The following is a 24,504-nucleotide window of genomic DNA, read 5'->3' on the forward strand; positions in this document are numbered from 1 at the left end:
TTGAAATACATTTTTTTATTGATAAGTTACCATTGGAAAAAATATATATAAAACTTTCTCAACATAGGAATATACAAGTCCAGTTCCTTTTCTTTTATAAACAAGGTATAAACAAATCCAGAATTGAACTAATAGAATCAACAAACTCCCAAGTTTTTCAACGTCCCCTTCCTCGTCCTCGCCCCAAACTCTTATTGATGCTTCTGAAGGTAGTTGACCTATTATGGCCTTTACTTCCGCCTCTTTTTCTACCCTAGAAAAATTCAGAGAAATCACTATAAAATATTATAAACCAAAGACGCAGTACGTCAAGAAGCGCACTTTGATTGATTCAGAATAATAATTACATGAATTGAAGGGGTTATATTTTTTAGGAGTGATTAATTTTTGGGAACGAAAGTTTTTGACTTTCTACTACTCCATCTTGATACAAAAAAAGAAGGATGAGTGAGTCTTCCAAAGAAAGGAAGGAAGTAACTCTATAACATGGATGTGTAGATCATGCAAAGAAGTAACTTTCAGACACAAACTGAAAGAATGTCCTCCTGAAACAGTTACTTTTCTCTATTCAGTTTGTATATTAAACATTCGTTGTGGAATAAAAATCAGATATCATTCACATGAGTTCTACTTTAAATGAATGGTAACAAATTGCACTTACATGGAACACTGTCATCCTCACTGGTATACATCGATGTTTCGCCTTAATTCATGAATGAAGTGTGTGTATTTTCTATAATGTCCAATTTGGTACTGAAGAGCCTTAGGGCAAGTGTCTTAAGGCGAAACATCGGTGTATACCAGTGAGGATGGCAGTGTTCTATGTAAGTGCAATTTGTTACCATTCATTTAAAGTAGAACTCATGTGAATGATATCTGATTTTTATTCCACAACGAATGTTTGAAATACAAACTGAGTAAAGAATCTTCTGTATAAGATCTTCTGTATAATTCAGTGTTCATATAGAAGTATTTGTTTCGAAAGAATGTTTATATTAAAGTAGCTGTTTCAGGAGGACACTCTTTCAGTTTGTGTCTGAAAGTTACTTCTTTGCATGATCTACACATCCATGTATAGAGTTACTTCCTTCCTTTCTTTGGAAGACTCCCTCATCCTTCTTTTTTTGTATCAAGATGGAGTAGTAGAAAGCCAAAAACTTTCTTTCCCAAAAATTAATCACATATTGATATATTTATCATATTAACAGATAGAAAGTAAATCCTCTAGATTTTAAGAACAATACTGTATTTTTAGGATATCTAATGTAGAAACTACAGTTTTGCGCTAAAGTCTGAGTTTTATTTGAATATAGTCAACAACCCTAGTAGTTTATTTGAAGTTAACAGAAATGTCTTTTTTTTTTCATCTGAATAATAAAATGATCGAATCAGTATCATCCATCACAAATAAATTTTCATTTTAGAGTTCCAGTTATATAATAAACAGTAATAGATTACAAACTCTTACCCTAGATTTGAAATTACTGTTAAGCCCTTTAGGCCTATTAGCATTGCCTGCACCACCTTGAAATTGGTTAAAATCTACTGAGGAATAATCAAAGCCAGCGAAGTTGTCATCGCGGCCCGAAAAATCTTGACTTTGTTGGCCAGGAAAATCTTGACTTTGTTGGCCAGGAAAATCTTGACTTTGTGGTTCCCCTGGCCTGCTTTGACCGTTCCAGCTGTTTTGGCCACCTCTATTTAGATAACCGTGTCCTCTATCAGTTTGATTATTCCTCTTTTTCTTTTTGTTTCGCTTCTTCTCTTTCTCCGGTATATTATCATTTTCATTTACTCTATTAGTGCAACTATTATAATTATCCACAGTTTCACTTGAGTGGGGGTAATCTCTCAATCGATCATTGTTTTGTGCATGTTGGGTAATGTCTTGTCTTCTCAAATTATCTTCTGATTTCTGTCTCCAAAAATTCTTTCTATTTTTCTTTTTCTTGGGGGTGTTACTGCCATCACGATCATTTGATTTTCTTTTCCTTGCAGTGTTATTATTTACCACAGTAGGTGTAGGGGCAGGCGTGAAAATATTATCCTCTGCAGTTTCCTGATCCTCTGGAAGTGACGAATCTCTTTTCCTCTTCTTAGTACCACCCATTTGAACCAAACTTTTATCAAGATTCTCAATTGGAATTATTGAAGGTGCCATTTTGGATAGTTTCAGAAAATGTTCACGAATCTAGAAATGAAAGAAATATGTTTTGAGAAGAATCAATGACGTAGTTACTGATTCATGGTGAAAGATTTGATCAAACCTACAGATTCTATTCGTTCCTCGTCTGTTTGTAAGAATCCTTCCTCTTTTGATGTAACACCAGAATTGAGGGGTTGTTCTTCTGTTTCTTTGTCTTTTTCAGCAGCAGCTAGTTTTTCTTCTTCTTCCTGAATGAAAGGTTTGACCAACTTGTACCTTTCAAATGGTGTCAAAAATTTGAAACTCTGCAGTTTTTTTCTAGTGTCACTGGCATCCTGAAAAAATTATCAAACAATGATTCGATCTGACCTCTTAACATTATTTTTTTTCGTGGCAAGAAAATAGTGGAATTCTGAAAATAAACTCACTAGTATCATAATATACTATTATTTTCATCTCAGTTATGTCTTCATTTTTGTCTATTATTTATTACTAACATAATATAATATATTATTAATATATACATATATAATAAAATATAAAATTTATGATTTATCACAAAGCTACGAAGTATTTATAATTACCTCAACTTGTATTTTGTCCCCATCAAAAACCGAAAATGTCGATGTGCACCTTTCCAAGGCCAATTCATCGTTAACACATTCATGGAATTTCTTCAATTCTAAATTACCCAGGAGTGTGGGAAGATCATCTCGAAAGTCATTGGTCTTTGTCAAATCATGAGGGCAATGCAAGGGACTATCAACATTTATTTTGGAAATCTTTTTTGTTGTGCCTCTAGCTCGGGTATCTTCCTTCAATATCGGCTGCAAGATAATCAATTATTAATGAAGGCCTGAACTGTTTTGTCAAATGGTATCATTTCAAAATCACATGACACTATAGCAGTACTTAACATGAAATGTCAATAATTTAAATGTCAACTCCTGTCTTAGTAGCCATTTTAAATGCATTCATTCATTGTGTAGTTTTTTATTGTCCCAAGATTGTCATGATCAATCAATTTTTGTCTAAAATTATATTTCAAATTATCAACTGATAATAATTTTGTTTTTGTCTAGTGTCAAGACTATAAAGTAGTCGGAACTTCACGGAGTGCAGACGTGTACACTCTCGTACAGAGTACACATGAAGGGCAATGTCGAACGCTGACTTTACGGTGTATGCAAAGTACCCCCCCTAATCTCGAGGTCAAATGTCAGGTTCAAGGTCATGTTTCATCTACATAGCTGATGGACGTCCTTCAAGGACAAACCTCAGACGTCCTTCGAAGTCAAAACTCAAGGTCACCTATCTGAGACAGAATCGAATATCAAAGTCAACCCCGCATATTCAAGGTCATATGAACTTGAACATCGCTCAAGGTCGTGTGACGTTAGTCAAGGTCAATGCTATTAATTACGTCATAATAGGAGGCCAGAACTGGCTGCAATCTTCTACTCTCCTACCATTTAATAGATTAATAGTATTTGCAAATCAAATAAATTGTTCTATAAAATCAGGGTTTTGAATTTATTTTCTTAAAGTTTCTCAACTCTTATGGAGAAGCTGAGGCAAAAAAAGATTGTTAATGTACTTGGAAATGCACATACCTTTTCTAATGGTTGTTCTCTGGCTTTGAGAATGATCTGATGAAGTTCCAATAAGTTAGATCTGACCAAAGGCGGAATGGGATTACAGCAAGCCAAAATACCTTGCATTTCTCTGGGTAACGACTCTGATATCTGCAATAACATGTGGTTGGGTAGAACGTACCTACAACAGATAAGTTCAAATATCTCTCTGGCGTGAAACACAAACATCGGTACTTTACCCAGTGCTTTCATCTTCTTCCCTCGAGATCACATCCCTCCATTTGTAGAGTTCTTTCAAAGCATATAGTTGCCGGTTGTCGAACAATCGTTTACATTTTCTGTAAAAGTCTAGGTGACTGTCCTCTCTTAAAATGGGCTTCAGGTATCGCTGAAATATGGGATATTTATAATTAATCCAGTCACTAATTTGTATTTAGCCCTTGAGAAGACCTTCGACTACAATACCCAAAAAACGAAGAAACTTATATATAAGTTCTACTGTAAATAATTTTTCCCCGTAACCAAGTTATGAACTACATACATAAATTGAACAGTACCTGTTTGCATACTTCCGTGCTCTTATTTATCACAGATACTAGTAAATTATCGAACCCATTGGCCGTTTCCAACAGTTCATTTTTCAGCTTATGGTAAATGTATATCAAATAATGTGTATCTTCTCTAGCATAGGACTTCAGTTGTTCGGGCAGAGGTCTGATTCTCCAATCAGCCAACTGAAACTGTTTGTTTGGTACAAAGTTACAGAATTTCTGCATAAGGTAAGCCAAAGACAAACCAGAGTAACCCAATTGTTTGGAAGCTTGATAAGTATCAAACATGTTGACTACGTACAGAGATAAATCTCTTTGGAGCCACTTAATATCAGAGTCTGCTCCATGGAAAATCTGAAAGAACACATAATAGTATATATTCACTAGTAATATATAAATTATATTTAATAAATAGCAATGCAATGTGAATGAATAGTGAGTACTGACAAAGGCGAGCCTGTGCTTGAGATTACAAACAATTTATATTCAGATGTTTTTTGAAGACATGCAAACAAGGATCTGAACAGACAGACAAAATAGAGGGATGTTTTTTTTTACAATATTTATTCATCCAAAACATAAAATTTCTTTTATGAAATTTTATTTGAAGGTTTTACTCGATTTGTGACACAGCGATATATAACTAGTTCAAAGTATCCTAAATGGTACAGTTCCTTTCCGATTCAACTCATAAAAAAAAATAACTCCTTATTCAAGAAATTCAAAGAAACTAAATTGGATTGTGATTACAAAGAATACTCCAAGTTGCTCAAGGAAACCAAGTATCATATAGATAAAAGTTACCTGCTATATCTATCTAATATAGAAAATATGATCCCTACTAACATCAAATATTTTTGGTCATTTTTCAATTCATTGAGGAAAGATAAAGGGTTACCTACTATTATGACATACAGGGCTTTTCATGATGAGCGTTAATTAGCCGTTTCTGGCAAACTATTCAACGGATCAACCTGAAAATTCGACAGTATGCATAAGTCAATATGACCTACACGCCTAAAATATTTTAGACGAAGCTGCGTTGTCGCTTCTACTATAAAGTAGAGGCTTCTTTGATTTTTCAAATGGAACACCCCGTATATAATATCATATTATGATTCATTATCACTTTGTCAACAAATTCATATACTATTTCCCTATACCTATCTATTACCGTTTAGAAGATATAAATTAATTTCGATATTTTTTTTTACCAAACATGAACTTTTATAAATGCTGATAATCATGAACTCTCTTGCACTAAAACGATCAAATTTGAAATGGAGTGGAGTAATACTATGAGGATCTTCACTCCGAGTCATATTTTCATTTGCCTCATACAGGGTCTTCAAAAAATGCAGATACTTTGATCTCATGAAAAAATGAGTGGAACTCAATTTTTTCAAATGGAACACCCTGTATATTTCAACATTTTTGAGCTCTACATCCAATTTTAGATTAACTTTGTTCAGATAATACTATTTCTATTTTGAACCGTTTTCGAGATAAACTGTTTCAAACGGAAATTGACATGGTTTCCTTGTTCATCACTCATTTTTGTAAAACAGATTTCGTTTGATGTTTCTCAATTAGTCACAGATAATACAATGAAAAGATAATTATTAAAATACTCCTCAACCATCGAATGAAACTTCTCTTCAAACAATAGTTTTATTAACGCTGAAACACGAACTGTAAATAATAAACCCATAAATTAATGAGTTAATTTAATCGTCAGTGTATTTCAGAATATGTTCAAACACAACTCCACCTCTACTTAAACAAACATGTAATCTCTTCAAAAGATTGTCATGTGTAGCACTTCTGATCAAGTCTGGACTCAAACTATTCAAAGCAGTTGTAACTCTCGATTTCATATCTTCCATTGTTGTTATTGGAGTAGAGTAAACCATATTTTTAATGAAACCCCACACGAAATAATCTAATGGATTGCCATCTGGTGTTCTAGGAGGCCAACGAAAAGGTCCATTATTACCAATCCATCTGTCTTCGAAGATTTTGGTTAAAGCTTCACTGAATGAGAATTATGGGGTGGAGCACCATCCATTTGGTACCATACACTCCATTTTTTGTGAACTTGGCCTCATCTGTCCATATGATATTGTCAAGGAAATGTTCATCCTCTTGACAAGTAACCATTCAAGGAATTCCACTCTACGAGGTAAATCAGTCTCTTTCAAATGTTGGACACAGTAGAACTTATAGGGATGCCATTTATGCTTATTAAGAATTCGAAAAATTGTCATGTAGGGTATACCTATCTCCCTTTCAGCGTCGTGCAGAGAAGCATTTGGAAATGCATGAAAGGTATCCCAAAACTGTTATACCATTGTCATCATCATCCACTTTAGTCTTCTTACGAATGATTTTTGGACGGAAGGTTCCATTCAACCTACAGTAGATCGCAGAATGTGAGGATAGCTGACAGTGTGTCAGAAACAATTCATGTGACTTCAGGGGTTCCGCAAGGTTCGCACATTGGTCCTATATTATTTCTACTCTTTATTAATGATGTTAAATCAGTGTTTGAACACTGTAATATCTCTCTGTATGCGGACGACCTTGAGTTTTTCAAAACAGTGCAATCTACCAATGATATTGAATATATTCAGAATGACCTAGATAGCTTTTGTACCTACTGTGATACTAATTGTCTAAAAGTTAACATTAAGAAATGTAATGTGTTGAGATTTTATAGAATAAGACAGCCTGTCATTGGAAACTACTTCATTAATGATGCAACTCTTCAAACTGTCAAAAGTTTATGCGATTTGGGAATTACTTTTGATAAAGATCTAAGCTTCATTGATCATGTCAATAATATCTGTAATAAAGCATTCAGAATGCTCAGATTCATCAAGAGGAATACCCGGCATATCACAGAATATGATGCTATAAAGACATTATACTTTTCACTGGTTCGGAGTATTTTGGAATATAATAGTGTAATTTGGTGTCCTCTTTATTCTTGTCATAAAGAGAGTCTTGAAAAAATGCAAAATCGCTGCTCTAAATATATAATTTGGAAACTTGGCCTACCCTACTTTGGATTTACCTCGCAAATGAAGCTGTCTGTATTAGATTTATTATCACTTGAGGACAGACGTAAACTTGCAATGGTTCTATTCCTTCGTAAAATAATAAACTTCCACTACAATTGTTCAGCTATTTTAGGTGACCTTTGCCTTTCTGTTAACTCAAGATCCTTAAGAAGCAATCGCATTTTTTCATTTGGGTTGCGATTCCACAAGACTAACTATGGCTCGATGGCAATAAGTTGTAGGCTTCAAAAAAATTTCAATACATACTTTTCAGAACTTGATCTTTTTTGGAAAAGAAAGTTTTTGGCTTTCTACTACTCCATTTTGATACAAAAAAAGGGGATGAGGGAATCTTTTCATTAGTCATTAAAATTCAAAAAAATGGAATTTAGACGACTTCATCAAGAGATTGTTCATTAAACTTCTGAATAGTCGTTTATTATTTCTTTTAATAATCATAACTTATTCTAGTATTCGTACATGTCTTCTTTTTTTTTAATTTCAACTTAATGTACTACTTGACAAATGAAAATGCATACCTTTATTTATTATTAATTAATAACTTGACTCTATGGTTTGTTTGCACATTGATGTAACATTTGGGACTTTGTTACAATTCTGTAATGTACTTAGCATAGTTACGTTTTTGTTTTATAATTTAATTATTCATTAGTGTTGAATGTCTAAGCTTATTTTTGTCTTTTTAATATAAACATTTTGAGAAAAATGTTTTGGTTTTCTACTTCTCTGTCATTGAACAAAAAATGTAGGAAACTTTTAAAAAAATCTATGGCTGGGATTAGAATAACTAACTGCATGAATGTTAATATGCATTGTCATTGTGACAAGAGGAGAGTTGTCTCTTCCGGTGTCATAAAATTATGATAGACGCGAGTGCTTCATCTTGTAATGTCATTCAAAACTGTGCTAATGAGAAAATGATGTAAAAGTCTTGTCCCAAAACTTCGAAGTACACCATTGGGGATGATAGTGTTCCACGTTCTCTAAAGAAGTGCATTTAAGGATCTAATGGTGGCAAGTAAACGGGCATAATATCTAGGGCCCATAACAGGTAACATCTTTGTCCTAAAGTTTTTTTGGTCATCAGAGATTTTTGAGTAATCCTTGATTACACCTAGTGTCAAAATGAATGATTGTGTTTTAAATAGATATTGATGTTTTTCTTTATATGTATCAACATTTGTTAATAAATTAGTTGTTTGATATCAATAATTTTGGACTCTCCATGAACACTGTTGCTCGAGTATGTACGATTTTTTAACATAATTTAGGACAGATATTATTCACACCTGCCCATACGACGATTGCATATTTGAGGTGTTATTGAACGATGGCATAGTATATCGCCTTTAGGTGAGAAATATTTCTCAGGAGTTTGAAGTTTGTAATGAGCTCGTTAAGTTTTCTCACTAAATTTGTCATATGGGAACTCTATTCTAAATCAAAATTGGTACCTTCACAATAGTTGGTTTCGTGAAAACTTCATTCAAGACGTGCAGCTTATCCCTAAGAGCTAGAGTATCTATAATGTAGTCAGTATCTCTTGTAGAAATCTGCATGAGACATGTTATGCCCATAAACGTTCTATAAGAGTGGTGTTCCAAGTCTACAGCAAACTCTTTGCAGTTTCTTAATGTTTCAACTAACTCGTTCACTTGCTCTGGTTGAGTCACTTCAATCAGAGGTGTTTTTTCCAAAGGAAGTGGAACAGCAGGAGTTTCTTTCAGAAGTTGTTCAGGTAAAGGGGTGAATCTTTCCAATTCAAATTCATAAGGATGAGAAACCTGAAAATGTGTCGTATATAAGTTAAATATTTGATTCAATATAGAATTATTGGTTTCTACTATTTTTTCTTGACAAATAACAACAGAATAGTTTATAACATCATACTAACTCTTCTCCATGTTCAGTTTCTTCTAAAAATATGGCGAGTGGTTTCAATGAATTGGGTTTCTCCTTCAAACGTGGCTCCCATGGGTATTTGTTACTGTTGATAATTTTGTCTTTGAAAAATGTTTGAGGACGAATAATGTTCTTAGCTGTCAATAGTCTGATAGCATTGCTCGGTTTATTGGCGTTTTCCTAAAACATATAAAAAATGCATAAAAAATACCAACATACTATCTTACAGTTTTACAACAACTAGTTGAGTATTTCATATAGAAATAAAAAATCAACTACATATTCTAGATTTCAAAAAAATTTCCTGTAATAGCGCTTTTCGGTGAGATAAATTGAGAAGATTCTGATAAATAAAGGATATTACTTCAAAAAGGTTTCTATCAAGGTTTCAAACTGATGATTACTTTTTCAAAAATACATGCGTCATTCATAATATTCAATTTTCAATTTATAAATTATATTGATCAACGGAGAATTCATCACAAGAATCGGAACTTTTGACAATGCAATTCAAAAATATTAATTTACCCAAGGTTCTATCTGTACTCAACATAACAATCAAATTCAACAATATTAAAAGTAGAGTGTCAACCACATGTCAGTTTGACAAATTAAATTTCAAGTTAACAAACCTCTGTTGTGATAGAAGAACCAACTGAAAATGTAGCATTACATGCACGATTCCAAGATCCATTTATGGGCAACTGTGCGCTCACAGTTTGGATTAAAACAGGTTCGACAATTGATTTTTTTATTCCGTTCATTTCATCTATGTTATTAGCAACTCTCTCAAGAATCATATCATTTGCTTCTATCAGTAGTTCATTTTTTTCTTCAGATCCTCGATTACGGATGTTTCCTTCTACATGATTTGTATGTAAAATGGTATTGGCTGCTTTAAGAATATTTTTACTCTCCTCGTTAATGATTTTCACGAAAGAATCGTGGGTATTGTAAAAATTCCAGTTGGATCCTTGTGGAAGTGAATTGGAATTTTTAATAGCCTCGACGAGGATTTTAAACCCTCCCTGAAAAGAAAATTGAGTCATTTTGGATAATTTCATCAAACAACAAACCTACTTTGATGAAGACGTCAAGATTTTCATGTCCAGGAATAGAATAGGACTTAGATTGACAATCCTTCTCAGTTTCAATTTCCTCAGTCATGATTTTCTGAGTATGCATAAGGACAATAATCCCAAATGCGTATAACCTGAATTTAATTTGTTGTCAAGGTTCGAGTATTACATACATTTGCGAAACTACCACAACCGACACTTGATTATGGGCCCCCTACTTCATAAATGTGCTTAATAAATGTGCTTTATAAATATGCCATCAGTCACCTGTCATCTGTCGTCAGAGTCGTCACTGTAATCACAAATTTCACTGTAATTACATAATTTCACTGTTCTGTGACTGTATTTGAGTTTTCCATTTGTAAAACTATTTCTGATGTATACGAGTTCTGGTGCAATGACAAGAATTGAATATTATTCTACATTTTATCTCAGTTTCTCATTCCAATGTATGTTCCTAACTATTGTATAATTGAAACATTTAATCTTTGTAGAGATATTTTCAATATATAGAAATCATATGTATATTAAAGATATTATCTTCGATTACAACCATTGATAACATGAAATTGAATCTCATTCGAGAATATCTTTCAAATTCGAATTTATTTTCAACCAATCGTCTAGAGCCTTATTGATCATGTATACTGTAACACGAATGAGAGTCCCTGGAGGGGACTGGACCCGTCGGAAAATATCTTCAGCAGAATAGTTAGTCCAAAAGGCTATTGCAGTCTTCCTAGGTAGCTCAAGGAGTCATTAACATAACCTAACCAGACAAAAGAGACAGTTGTGATGGTTGGGGACTGAAGAGGTTTACAAAACATTTTCAGTATTCAGTCACAGCATAGGTAACCATTGTTACCTATGCTGTGATTCAGTCGGGTGAGTGTTTCCTAACTGTTAGGAACAGTTCGGGAAGAGAACCAAAACAGGCCTTCTATAATTTTAATTGTTTTTTCTGTATGTTCTTGAATATATGTGAATATAGAATATTTGTTTTTCTAATTCAATTTCATTTTTGAAAATTTTCGATATGTTCCATTCTACCACTCAACCACTTTGGTTGAGTGGTCGAATGAACTCCACCAAGATAAAAATAAAGACTATTTATTATTTTTATTATTATATTAATACATTTCATTAAAAATTCTACTTTTGGAACCAAAAAAGTATTCAGTTCAAAATAATGTTTAATCTGAACATAAAGATCTTGCTCTGAAAGTTGAAAGTGACAGATTGGACGCAGTTCACAATAGAGCTTAAGCTCTACTGTGGATTGGTTACATTTCAAAAATGAAGAAAAATGTTGAAAGGTCACCTGTTGCTTAGTTAATAACAAACTCCCCTTATTATGTATGGTTTATGTCTGTAAAATGATATTACAAATATATTGAAATCTTGTAACAATGTAAGAACTGAAAATTAACTAAAAAAAGTAAAACATTCTATGTGAATCTTGTTTTGAGAAAGAGCCTAGTTGGGACTTCACTAAATGAAAAGTTTATTTGAAAAATTAGCACATATGTTAGAATCAAATTATCAATTTCATTAATATTACAGGAATGGTTTTGCTACCAAGATGAATCCGGAGTACGCAGAAATGGTTGCTGCTATAGCATTTGGTGTTTTATCAGCAATTTTTGTCAGTGCATTCATAATTTTAGTAGTCATATGCAGGAGGCAAAGATTATTCTATAAAGCAAGCTATCTAGATTCTCACCATGAATTTTCAAAGTGAGTGTTCTTCAATGTTTACCGGAGAATATGCCTAAAATAGAATTAGGAACATGTTTTTTGATGAATTATTTCACATTTCCAGTTTTATGATTCTAATGGCTATATCCTAGTTTAGGTATTTTGAAATATTATGAATAATTGTTTTTTTTTATTAACCAGTATTGGATAAGTACTTAATCGGCTCTACATTATATACCTATTAATGTATTTCCAGGCCAGAAAAGCAGTTAATTGAACCAGACAGACCAGAGTTAGAGTTAGGAGAAGTCAGTATGAATTTTGAAGAAATTTTAACAGATGAACAATGGATTGATGATGCAACTGGCCTCATTCCTCATTGTTTGGCTATTCTGAAGACATGTAGATATCTCACAGAGAGACTGACAGCATTGGCAATGAACTCTACACCAATTTCTGGAAACTTCAGACAAATTGTTGAGGTCAGTTTCACTTGTTGATCAGATATTTGTGAATTTAATGAGTACGTTGAACGAAAAGTAATTATAAAAGTAATTCCGCAATCACGTTTCTGGAAGGAATAATAATAATCATTGTTATTGGAGAACTGCAAATACGCTAAACTCACTTCGAAACTATTTATACCACTTTATCCAGTTTGTATCCTCAACAGAGCAAAAACTTGAATTTTTCTGATTCAGAAACAACAATAACATTTCTATAATTATACATATTCACATACATATGTTTTTACATAAAATAAGAAAACAATTTGAAAGTAATTTAGAGAGAAAAATTCAATAATTTTTTCAATATGGACACACATAAATTCATGAAGTTTGTCAAGAAAAACTGATTGAAAACATGGCATTATAGATCAAAACAAGATGTGTGAGTTTATCTAGGATAATACCTAGATACTTCACCTCCGTTACAAAGGGAACAACTCACACCTCTGAAGGAAAGTGGGCTTGAATCATTTAGATTCCGCGTCCTGCACCAACTGTGAACAACCTCAAGCATACACTTCCAGACGTGGTTATTGCCAGGAAGACCAAGTTATCTGCATAAACGTGCAAGTCTACTTCTCTTCTGTCAAGGACATTCATCAGGAGTGACCACAGAAGGGGGAATGGTACCTAGCTCTTAGGTCATCCCCTGGTGACTCTAAAAGTAATGGCCTCGTCCTTAAAAGACGCTGTGCAAAGAAACGGCTAGTTATGGTTGATTCTATGCCTTTTTCAGCTAAGGCTGATCCTTTAGATGTAGGTACAGCAAATGCTCCTTCAATATTGAGAAATATCAGCAGTAAAAGAATAAATCCGGAAACATTTTCAAATAATTTAATATCTGCATCAGTATTGTACATCTTTTTGTTTAAATATCATTCAATAAATTGTATTTGGTGCGAAACTTTTGTGTAATTTAAAAGGCTTTTTACTTCAGAAAATGCATTCAAATAGTTCCATGTAACCTTCAGAAGTATTTTATTTTTCTAAATAGATTTTATTTTACTAGAACCTGCTTGTTTTTTAGAGTGCTAAGAGAATTTCTAGTCGAGTGGATGACATGGTGAGGAGTATGTATCCTCCATTAGATCCAAGACTGTTGGAAGCTCGAGCAGCTGCTTTGACATTAGCCGTTACTCATTTGGCTCTTATTGCCAAGTACGAGTGTGGACAAAAAGAAAGGGGTGGGCTTGTGTGGATTGACCAATCTTTAGAGGACATGGATAGTCATATGATAGTGAGTAAAAATGATTAATTTTTTTAAGCCGTCAAGTAGGTCAAATTTTAACCCATCAATTCATGTATGTATTTTGTTAAGAACTACATAGAATTTTAAAATTATTACAATTTGCTTGTTGGGGTTATTATAATATAGGTGCCACTAAAGGTTAAAAAACATTCCATAAAAGTACTTTATTCCAGTGTAACAAAAGTTGTACTGGTTATAACAGTTAATTTTATGTTAAAAACTGCTTGAAAGTTACTTTTAGACCGTCTCACATGACATTACTTTCAGAAAGATACAAATTGACGAATGCAAGCTAGACGAAAACTAGTCAAGTGGAATATTGTAATTTCTTGTATTGATTCCAAAGAGTTTCATTTATGCCATATGTTTATGCAAAAAAAATTAACTAAGCAAATGCAAAAACGCTAGGGAGACCTGGGGATAATCTGCCTACTCCCCAGATCCCGGCAAGGGTCTCAACCTGCCTACTCCCAAGCGACGACTGTCGGTCCACCAGTTCTGGTCTGGTATGTATGTCCCAATGTTGTGAGATGTAAAGCGCAACAGTAATGATCTCCATGAATGAGGTAATCTTTGTGAATCATCTCGTTTGTTGAGACAGTTGGGATGTTTTTCAATTTCAACAAACGCTCTCACTACCGGTCTTCCCCTCCACACGTACAGGGACATGAATACCAGATCAAAACAGGTGAACAGAGAGAGAGAGAGAACACAAAACCCTTGCAGCGTATCATGACCTAAGGAGTAGGCAGATTGAGACCTCAGTGATGACAGCTTCTTGAAAATGGCTTCAAATCGAACTACTGAAAACATAAAATGCAGTTCATCCTGGACTTTAAATTATATATATGCCTACAGTAGTTTTTCAAAATGATAATTAGATTCAGTAGACAAATATTCCACCGGCAGAAAATTTGAAATCTTATAAGTTTTGGCATCATATATTCCTATTCAAATTGAGTGTTGAATTATTTCAAAGCATCCCTAAAATGATCTGGTAATGCAACTGTTATGGCTGCATTTATTGACAAGGTTTGCCCATTATATTATTGATGATGGGTATTTTTGCATATTTTGTATTTGGATAGTTTTGTTTCACCTGTGATGGATGGTGAATTTATATTAAAAATACATGTAGTTTATCATTGAGATCGTTTTTCATTTTGATGACCTGAAAATATCACAAAAAAGGCAAAGAATAATGTGTCCCAAAATGAATATTTTCTATTATAACTTGAATCCATTTGCTATTTTTGAATGCAATTCAGATTATTCTTGTATTATATATGTATTCAAACAGGGTACATTTTTAGAATCCCATTTACATGAAAAATGTTGGTTCCTGGTGACTATTACTTGATTTAGGAAAAACAGATTTTGTTCTCTTTCTCTCACATATTATATGAGGCTATGAGTGCAATAACGGACCAACCCCAATATTTGTAAATGGTAGAAAATGAGTTTTAAAAAAAGTGAAAATTAGAAGATCTACTATAACCTTGTTTAAGAATATTTTTGGACTTGAATGAATGGAAGTATGTTAGATAATAGTTATTTTATGAATTTGATAAAAAAATTCGGGTACACACCTATATTCCATTTTTTAATGTGGGTTGGTCCACTTTGCAGTTGAAATATTTTACGCTATTGAATGGGTTATCCCACAAAATAATACACTCGATATTACATAAAAGACTTTATTCGAACATAATGTGTATACAAACATAAGAAGTTAGAATGTTTAATTCTCTTCGACGTCAAATGGGCCAATTATTTCACCTCCGGCTGCTTGAGCTGAAGATCTCAGGTTTTTATAAAATTCATGGTGTATAGGAGGGATCAATTCCATTAACTGAAGAAGATCTCTTTTTTTGGCTTCATTAATGGTATTACCATTTGGATACAAAAGTGGCAATTCCATTGTATTCTTGGAAACAGATTTCCTTTTTTTAAGATCGACTGTTTCAAAATAAACATCTTCGTGGTTTGAATACTTATATTGAAGAGTATTGGGAAAGTCTTTCCTAAACCTCAACCATTGAATTTTAAGCCACTCTACCTTGGTTTTGGATTCCGAAACTTTTCTGTTGGTTATAGTACTTTCCAGAAATTTCGTAGAAAAAAAATTCGATTTGTCCATGTTTATTACTATGAATGGATGTTTCTTCCTTGCGTGCTTTATGACTGTATGCCAGTCTTGGGGTATAAATACATGTGGATGGAATTTTTTTTCTTTTTCTATTAGACCAAAATCTTGGTCAGATGGTAAGTAAGAATGACCACTTACCAGAAACTTGTGGTCTATTTCTTCCACAGTAAAGTTTCTAGATGCAGTTATATAGTTACATAATAACGACATTTTGATATTACGATTCTGACCGCCACATTGGTCAGAATACATAATGAGTCGTTTAGACTTTATGTAATTTTTAATGTAAAATAGAATGCAGGATCCTACCTCTTGAGGACCCCTAGAGGCGACGGTTTCATCCCACACAAACATAAAGGAGTTGTTAGTTCCCATTTCATGGATATTAAAGCAGTAAGTCCATAATTGCCTCTTGTAATAACAAATTCCTGCGGTAAGCACAGGTGTAGGCAAAGTCTTCATCAGATCGAAACAGATTACAGACGCGCTTCCATTTTTTGCCATTTCGGTGTCTCTTTTTGAAGAGTCTCTAGCACTCTTCGCCTTCTTCTGATGCAGTTCTCTTTCAGTTTCGAGTTTTCCCCTGGATTCAGTATCGGCAGCCTTTATTTTTACTTCAAATAAGTCACACTTCTTACAAGAGTCAGTAATTGGTGGATGAAAGTGCAAATTATATTCCTTGTTGAACGTATCTCGGAATATAAAATAAGACAGGGGATCCTGTGTTTCATCTTTATACAACTGGTACATTTTACCGAGACTCAAATCTGGAGACAAGTATTTTCTATGGTTGCTTTTTTCCCGGCCATAGTGAGATTCATACCATGGAAATTTTTCAATGAAATCCTTTAGTTCCATTTTCTTTACGTCGGATGTTTTATTGTGCGGTGGATGTTTACCACGTTTATCACAAGGTGGTGGTGTTCCTAAAGATTTATGTTTGAGCAGTCTGTCTAATCTACCAGCAGAAACTTGAAATACCGCTTGAAAAAATGGTTTGCACACCTTATGCTCCACACCATCCTGTCTGGGTAAAAAGTAAAGCCTGGTATGTTCCCTCTTGGATTCTGGGTTCAGAGTGTAACACCGCAACTTATTAACGACTTTAATCAGGCCAAATAAATATGCAGTTTGCAAGTCGAAGGATTCTAAAGTATAGAAGTTGTTATGCAGTTCCATTTGCCTTTCTGCTGGAAGCAAAAATGAACACCGTCCTTTACATTTGCATTCAAATGGTTTGAAAGATTTAGAACGTACAGTTTTACTCGATTTAGTCACATACTCTTGTCCAGCACACTTTTTTCTTTTGTTGATGGTTCTTTTCCAGTTTTCAGGATTGCGGACACGCTTTTTAGGCTTAGAATGACTGGATGTCGTTGGTTCCGCGCTATCGATATCTGCTTCTGTATCGTCGTCTTGTTCCCCGTCCCTATTAGTTTCCTCCAAATCTCCATCCGAAGGCAAGTACTCCGATCCAGAATCCGCAAATGGATCTGATTCTGAAACGCACAAATTACAACCGTGGAACAATTTTTTAATCCAATTTTTGAGAATGACAACTAAATACTATTATTTAAAAGCAAAAACTATCCCACAAAAATAAAATTAAAAAATATATCATAACCCACAGTTAAATGTTTTTACATTCATACTTTTTTATTTCTATTTATAAAATATACCTACTCACCTCTACTTGTAACATCTCCATCGAAATCCATATCAACAGAATGAATAATATAGTTCACAATAATTAAAAGTCACAATGATAAAATTCACAAAAAGGTTCAAAAGTAATAATCAAGAATGACAGCCAAACGTGTAACTGTCAGCAGCACAGTGGACTAACCGCGGTTGGTCCACTTTGCTTCTCTAAAATGCTATCAAATATGGAGTGCCAAAACTACTTTAGTGTAGCCATCTAGTAACAAATAGAAAAAGGTGGATTGGTCCACTATGCAGCTGATAGATGTCAACTAGACGGTTAATATCCTATAATAAAACAAATTTTGAATTTTTGTGGGTTGGTCCGTTATTGCACTCATAGCCTCATATATCTCTTATCTGATGTTATTTTTTCTGTCTGAGTGAATTTGTACTGCTGGAGGAAGTTCCTTTGGGCGTCAGAAGGGATATGTTTTTTATGCATGATGGGGCTCCCGCCCATTTTAGTCAAGTAGCACGTCAGCATTTAACTGAAACATATACAAATCAGTGGATAGGTCGAGGAGGACCACAGAACTGGCCCGCGGATCTCAATCCTCTCGATTTCTCTATTAGGGGCCATTTAAAGCATTTGGTTTATCGTACTCCTGTTCGCGATGTAGAGGACTTAAGAAACCACATCATCGATGCGTGCAGGGTAATCAGAGAAACTCCAGGAATATTTGAGCGAATACGTGGCTCAATACGCCGACGTCTAAACGCATGCGTAATGTCTGAAGGTAGACATATCGAACATTTACGATGATTTCTACATGTTGTGTGTTTTGTTATTAATAAATTAGTTGTTTATTACTCTTTAATCGTTTAATGCAGGTACTAACTACAAAATAACAATAAATCCAGTTCGCATTTATGACAATGTATCTCTGTAGTTGTTCGTAAAATAATGTTTTGCTGCGAACTGGTTTATTTTGGGCAAAAAACCCAAGAGACATTTTTTGTTTAGAATGAAACAAGCTATTGGAAATTACTTTTTAAATGGTAAACAAATAATAAGACAAAAGTTACATTGGAAATAAATTTTAGGGGTTGCGTTTTCCACCCCTTACAACCATGGGGTAAACCAAATAAATTGCTGGCTAAGTGGTAGTACAAAACGTCAGGTTAATTTCAATATTGTAACTTTTTCAGTGCTTGTGAAAAAAATTGTTATTCAAATTTTATGTACCCCCTTTAAGGGGCTGTATCTTAACAAGGAATGCTCCAATGAAGTTTATTTATATGAAAGATCCTCTTTTTTTTGATGAGGAGTCACCTCCTTAAATGTTTTAACCTTATTCAGTTACACCCTGTACGAGTTACACTTGTACGAGCTAAAGACTAACAAGTTCTTACCTTGTAACTTTTGATTTCTAACAGGGATATAGATTTCTAACAATTGTTATTACCATTAGTAATTTTATAATTTCATTAACATAATGGTTTTGTTTCAGTTCCTCAAAGAAGCTTCCTTGTCCCAAGAAACCATCAACAAACTCACAAATGCATATAATTTAAGCACAACATTGTAGCGTATCATAATAGCCCTTGTCTATATCAAATATCTCAGTACATATGTGAATCTGATTAATATATTTTATATAAAAAAATTAAATAAAACACCAAGTAGTTCCATATCGTTTAATTTCTTTTGTAATTTTTATCACAATGATGTTTGAATGGACCTTTCGATTAATCATATAGGCGCAAAAGTTTTCTACTATATATGCCCCTCCTACTATTCAGTATTTTGGAAAACAACTTGCGAGTTAGATTGAAATAATAGAGGACACCGAACTGAAAAGTGACAAAAGTGGAAAGTTCCTACAGAAAAAAATTCACCTAGGAATTGTAAATTTATTTTTAATATGTTGGTAGTCATATCACAGTTGACAATACCAGTACAAAAAAATTTTGTATAATCTGAAACATACAAAATTTTGGTCACATTTGAATCCAATGTCTATTTCAGAATGTTGTAGAGAGATTAATTACTATTTAATCGATTTAAATAAATTAATGTGCACAACAAACTAGCGATTAAAATTTTCATTCATACAATATCAATGGGTTCTTTTCGAATTGTGATTTAATTTTATTTGATTATTTGAATTCTACAAAAGTTAATGAGAAACTTATGGGGAATTTCATCTTGTTAACTCCCCATACAACAAACCAGATATATTGCTCCAACCTCTAGAAAAAATACTTCGCTACTGAATTAGATGGAAGATTACTTTCGTTTAGATGCTTCTTTTAAAATCTTTGATTTCAAGTGTTCCTTGTAAGACAGAATATCTCCTTTCCATTTCGTGCAAGTTCCTTTTTCGCAGACCCAAATTTCTTCTGCGACCTAAAAAAATAAGAAATCGCAAATCATGTATTCCTGTTCTGGAGATAGTGAGTGGGTTGCATCAAAAAGGGGCCTATAACTCACCTGGCTGATTAACCTAAAGTCGTGACTAACTAACACCATTCCACCATCGAAATCATTTATAGCGTCAGCGAGAGAGTCGATGGTTTCCATGTCCAAATGATTGGTAGGTTCATCAAGTAGAAGAAGATGAGGAGTCTGCCAAGCCAGCCAGGCAAAGACAACTCTACACCTCTGACCATCAGATAACTGCCTAATTGGACAAACCTGTGAAAAGAAAAATTGAATGCTGACAAAAATATAATTATTTTAATAATTTTTTTTTTCAGTAGATCTATTCTTTAATGACAAAACTTTTCACGAAAGAGGTTAATTTTTTTTATATTTCAATGTTTTAGTGATTTGATAATAATTACTGAATATACAGGATGTTATTATTAGGTTGTTTCAAAAATTTTGTCCGTTTTAAATGTGGTGTTTCTGCAGCTCTATTTCTAAAACTGGGTGTCAGCTCATGCATATTTACCCACCAAATTTTATGGCCTACAAGTGATTCCAAAGGCAAAGAATTTGAACAGTGGATGATTCATTCTTAATGCATCATTTGGTAGAGACATCTATATTTTAGGCTTCGATGATTGTAATAATATAAGAAGGGTATTATAACAGTCCCAAATTGTTGTTACATATCTTCTATTAGCAAATAATTTTAAAATACCAATGGTGATAAATATATCCAGTATTAGAAGATATTTATAGTATTATTGGGTCACTAAATCTTGTTTAAACAATTTGTTTTGTCTGTTCAATTTCCAGCAAGGATTAATTCACCCAACTGATCGAAATTTCAATGAAATATCTTACATTACCTTCCCTTTTTGCATGATCTTAGTTTTTTTTCTTAACAATAATTATTTCAATTTTCTTTCGCATTGGAGCTGAAGAGTTGTTATACTATTTTATACCTTTAGTTGGAAACACTCAAATTATACATAGTAGTGTTTTTTTTTTCAGAGGACGTGTAAAAAAATAAAAGGGAACATACCTGTTGTCTTCCAGTTAAACCATATCGTCCGATGATCTTCCTCATTTCTTCCTTTTCCTTCACCTCCGGAAATTCTTTCAACATATATTCAAGAGGAGACAGGTCCAAATCGAGAAGCTCGTGCAAATGTTGGTGATACCTAGCAATTCGTAAATGTGAATTTTTCCGAATCATGCCTTCTGTTGGTGTTAGCTAAAAAAACGTGGAAAATCTTTAGGAAGTGCGGGTTTTCCATGTTTCCCTTTTTTTATTGGGAATGTATAAATATAGTAATTAATTCTTTATTCGTTATCCTCCATAGTGTACCATACCTCTCCGTATAATAACTTCAACAAGGTACTTTTTCCAGCCCCGTTGGGTCCTACAAGGGCAAGCCTGGTATCTAAATCTATACCGAATTCCAAATTTCTGTATATCCAAGGCGTGGTATCGCTATACCTGAAACTGACATTTTGTACCATAATGACAGGAGGTGGGATAGTGCCACAGCTGGGAAAATAGAAGGTAACTAATTTATCACTGGTCACTTTTTCCGTCAATCCTTGCGCCACCATCTTAGCCAAAGTTTTTTCCTTAGACTGTGCCTGCCTAGCAAGCTTTGCTGAACCGTGACCGAATCTAGCGATGTAGTTCTAAAACCGAAAGTTTTTCATTAGAGGATCAACATTGTGGTATTTTATCAATCAATCTTATCCTCAAACGTTTCTTCAATCTCTTTTCTTACCTTCATATGATTGATCTGATCCTGTTCCCAGTTATACTGCTTCATTTGATTTTCCAAGAGTTCCATTCTAGTTTTCACAAAGGCATCATAGTTACCGGTATAGTATTTGAGCCTTTTTTTATTAATATGAATTATATTTGTGCAAACGCCGTTCAGGAAATCTTGTGAGTGTGAGATCAAGACAAGGATTCGCTTATAACTGGAAAAAACAATACAATTCAAATTCTGGTCCAAAAACACCATATTTCACAATAATAATAATAATAATTTTTATTGGTCTCAAGAAACAAAGTTTGTAGACAGGTCAGTAGAAAAATACATTTAAAAATTTATATAAGGTCATACATCAAAATTGGTTAATGATAAAAAAATAGAAGGCATAATGCAATAGAAAAGCTAAATAATACATAAAAACAATGGCATTATACATTATAAATATATAAAGTATATATATAATGATGAATGAATGATGAATTGTGCTATCAGTATAAATAAAACTACAGGTTTCTGTGGGTCATGAAGATATTTCTGTTTTTCTTGATAATGTTTCGAATTCAAGTATACTATAGAAACAGTTATTTGATAGTATCTGTTTTAAATGATTTCTGAATTGCGTCGAGGGTCTATTCCTAAACTCTGTGGGAAGAAGGTTGAAGAGCCGTATGTCGTCTCTTTGCGTTCGTTGCAGACGACATAATGGCACCAACAAATTGTGTTTGTGTCTGGTATCATGAGGGTTAATTGACGAGTGTGTTGCATGTTCATTTATCTTTGACTTAACTGTTATTATACTTTGAAAAATGAGCAGTGAGTAGATGGTCATGATTTTCAATGAAGGAAATAGTTCTCTACAACTGGTATCCCATGGTACATTTAAAATAGATCTTATTGCGGCTTTCTGCAATGTGAAAATTCTCGTAATATGTGTAGATACTGCATTACCGTAACACTGTATTGTATTGTATTTATTTATTAAGTAGGCAAGCCTAATATACAAAAAAAAAGAAAAATTACAAATTCAAAAATATCTCACGACCTTAACTATTTAAATATAGTAACATTTTAAAGTACCTTTCAAGGAAAACCAAATATACATACATATCTATAGATTATTAGGTTATTGATATTAGGTTATTGATGATGTATTCCATACATCAAGTGATTATGAAACAATGCATAATACGCAGATACTGTTGCTTCCATGTTTGTGACATGTCGTATTTTTCTTAGTGCAAATATCACTTGCGACAGCTTGTTATATAAACAGTTTATATGAGCTGTCCACCTCAGTTGTCGGTCTAAAACTATACCTAGAAATTTTATGTGCTCATTTTCAACCAAACTATTTGTACCATTTACACTAAAAATTTCACAACGGGTTTTGGTCTCATTCAAAAAAAGATCATTGGCTGTGAACCAAATCTTAGTATGTGCCATAATATCTTGATAAATAGGTAAATGATCAGTCCCCTTTTCAAGTTACATACAGAAAGTTGTGTCGTCGGCAAACATATTTGTTAGTAAATTATTGCAGGATATGGAATCTGGCATATCATTTATGTATATCAGAAATAAGAGTGGTCCCAGTACAGAACCCTGGGGCACCCCTCTCGTTACAGACATATACGAACCCATGACATTGTCAACAACTACTGCTTGGCTACGATGAGATAAGTATGACTTGAAGAAATTAAGACAGGTACCACGTATCCCGTATCTGTTCAGTTTTAATAATAAAATCTGGTGGTCTACACAGTCAAATGCAGCTGATATGTCAGTGAAGATTCCCAAACAGTGTTTATTCTTATAACTTTCAAAGATTTCATGTCCCTGCCCAAACAATTATATAGGAAATCGCTCCAACACACTTAACAACCTGAATAAAAAAAAAAACAAATAATGTCCGGTTCTTGCCAAAAAACATGAATCCAAATTATTACCTATACTTAACCTTATCTGGTAAATCTATACAATCTATGGAAATCATCAAGTTCTTAGGTGTTACTTTGGATAGTAAGCTAACATGGGAAGCACACATAAATACTGTATGCTCGAAGTTAAGCACTACATGCTATATAATAAAAAATCTGCGAGATACTGTATCAGCAGACATCTTGAGACTATGGCATGATCTTCTGGCGGTCGTCTTGTCACTTTGAAAGGGCATTTGTATCTCAAAAAAGGATAATAAGAATAATTTGTCATGCTCATCCAACCACATGTAAACCTTTATTCAAGAATCTCCAAATACTAACCCTTCCATGTTTATATATTCTTGAACTGATTATGTACATAAAACGTAACCAAAATGAACTAATGAGGAATGAAGACACTCATATGTATAATACTAGGAATAAAGAAAAACTTCGACAACCCTATTCAAGGTTATCAGTCTGTGAAAATTCACCAAAGCATATTGGTATCAAGTGTTTCAATAAAATAAGAGATTTGATAGATGTGAATCTGAATGACATTCTATTCAAAAATAAAATGAAAAATTTTCTTCTTGAAAAAGTATTTTATAATGTTGAAGAATTTTATAATTCGTGATATCTCATAATTGTGAGACTGACTATTGTATGTACAATTTTTCTAGTTTGTTTTGCGACTATACTTATACTATCTTAACAATTTATTTGTAGATTACCTTCTTTTCTTTCTTGACTAGTCTGATAAGTGTTATGCATGTGTGTATGTAT

General features: G+C 33.5%; 4 protein-coding genes across 7 annotated transcripts in view; 1 reads left to right on the forward strand and 3 right to left on the reverse strand.

Moving 5' to 3' along the window:
• On the reverse strand, nucleotides 1–10,630 carry Rrp6 (exosome component Rrp6). The gene is made up of 11 exons (XM_074174820.1): nucleotides 10,358–10,630; nucleotides 9,910–10,305; nucleotides 9,267–9,457; nucleotides 8,830–9,157; nucleotides 4,299–4,646; nucleotides 3,981–4,129; nucleotides 3,760–3,922; nucleotides 2,731–2,973; nucleotides 2,272–2,481; nucleotides 1,469–2,191; nucleotides 1–253 (listed from the first exon to the last, which is right to left on the reverse strand). The coding sequence occupies exons 1-11, from the start codon at nucleotides 10,460–10,462 to the stop codon at nucleotides 158–160; spliced, it is 2,952 nt and encodes a 983-aa protein (XP_074030921.1). The 5' UTR covers nucleotides 10,463–10,630; the 3' UTR covers nucleotides 1–157.
• Nucleotides 9,874–19,297, forward strand: LOC111503924 (transmembrane protein 98). 4 transcript variants are annotated; one of them, XM_074174825.1, is made up of 5 exons: nucleotides 9,874–10,010; nucleotides 11,920–12,093; nucleotides 12,311–12,536; nucleotides 13,591–13,800; nucleotides 19,117–19,297. In XM_074174825.1, the coding sequence occupies exons 2-5, from the start codon at nucleotides 11,939–11,941 to the stop codon at nucleotides 19,192–19,194; spliced, it is 669 nt and encodes a 222-aa protein (XP_074030926.1). In that variant the 5' UTR covers nucleotides 9,874–10,010; nucleotides 11,920–11,938; the 3' UTR covers nucleotides 19,195–19,297. The 4 variants fall into 4 exon arrangements, with proteins under 4 accessions (XP_074030926.1, XP_074030927.1, XP_074030924.1 ...); XM_074174826.1 differs by lacking the exon at nucleotides 9,874–10,010 and adding an exon at nucleotides 11,110–11,241; XM_074174823.1 differs by lacking the exon at nucleotides 9,874–10,010 and adding an exon at nucleotides 11,496–11,672.
• Nucleotides 15,218–18,015, reverse strand: LOC141482132 (uncharacterized). The gene is made up of 2 exons (XM_074174821.1): nucleotides 17,649–18,015; nucleotides 15,218–17,460 (listed from the first exon to the last, which is right to left on the reverse strand). The coding sequence occupies exons 1-2, from the start codon at nucleotides 17,677–17,679 to the stop codon at nucleotides 15,554–15,556; spliced, it is 1,938 nt and encodes a 645-aa protein (XP_074030922.1). The 5' UTR covers nucleotides 17,680–18,015; the 3' UTR covers nucleotides 15,218–15,553.
• LOC111503923 (ATP-binding cassette sub-family F member 2) overlaps nucleotides 19,290–24,504 on the reverse strand; it is an 11,931-nt gene continuing 6,716 nt past the window's right edge. The window contains 5 exon segments of the mRNA XM_074174822.1: nucleotides 19,290–20,015; nucleotides 20,100–20,303; nucleotides 21,082–21,273; nucleotides 21,393–21,713; nucleotides 21,806–22,004. Of these exon segments, the coding sequence (XP_074030923.1) occupies nucleotides 19,896–20,015; nucleotides 20,100–20,303; nucleotides 21,082–21,273; nucleotides 21,393–21,713; nucleotides 21,806–22,004 (1,036 nt within the window). The 3' untranslated portion in view covers nucleotides 19,290–19,895.

This window comes from Leptinotarsa decemlineata, unplaced genomic scaffold, assembly GCF_025532065.1.
Source record: "Leptinotarsa decemlineata unplaced genomic scaffold, Ldec_3_MD MMD2_tig00000882_RagTag_RagTag, whole genome shotgun sequence".
NCBI classification, from domain to species: domain Eukaryota; kingdom Metazoa; phylum Arthropoda; class Insecta; order Coleoptera; family Chrysomelidae; genus Leptinotarsa; species Leptinotarsa decemlineata.

What these genes read in the sequence shown, in the direction of transcription:
- Rrp6 (XM_074174820.1), bottom strand. Translation starts at nt 10,462, where the DNA reads ATGCATACTCAGAAAATCATGACTGAGGAAATTGAAACTGAGAAGGAT. An exon ending in GAGAACAACCATTAGAAAAG is followed by an intron (nt 2,974 to 3,759) that starts GTATGTGCATTT and finishes ATTATCTTGCAG; the next exon opens with CCGATATTGAAGGAAGATAC. An exon ending in ACGAGGAACGAATAGAATCT is followed by an intron (nt 2,192 to 2,271) that starts GTAGGTTTGATC and finishes TTTCATTTCTAG; the next exon opens with ATTCGTGAACATTTTCTGAA.
- LOC111503924 (XM_074174823.1), top strand. Translation starts at nt 11,653, where the DNA reads ATGAAGAAAAATGTTGAAAG. An exon ending in ATGAAGAAAAATGTTGAAAG is followed by an intron (nt 11,673 to 11,919) that starts GTCACCTGTTGC and finishes TTAATATTACAG; the next exon opens with GAATGGTTTTGCTACCAAGA. An exon ending in ACTTCAGACAAATTGTTGAG is followed by an intron (nt 12,537 to 13,590) that starts GTCAGTTTCACT and finishes CTTGTTTTTTAG; the next exon opens with AGTGCTAAGAGAATTTCTAG.
- LOC141482132 (XM_074174821.1), bottom strand. Translation starts at nt 17,679, where the DNA reads ATGGATTTCGATGGAGATGTTACAAGTAGAG. An exon ending in TGGAGATGTTACAAGTAGAG is followed by an intron (nt 17,461 to 17,648) that starts GTGAGTAGGTAT and finishes TGTGCGTTTCAG; the next exon opens with AATCAGATCCATTTGCGGAT.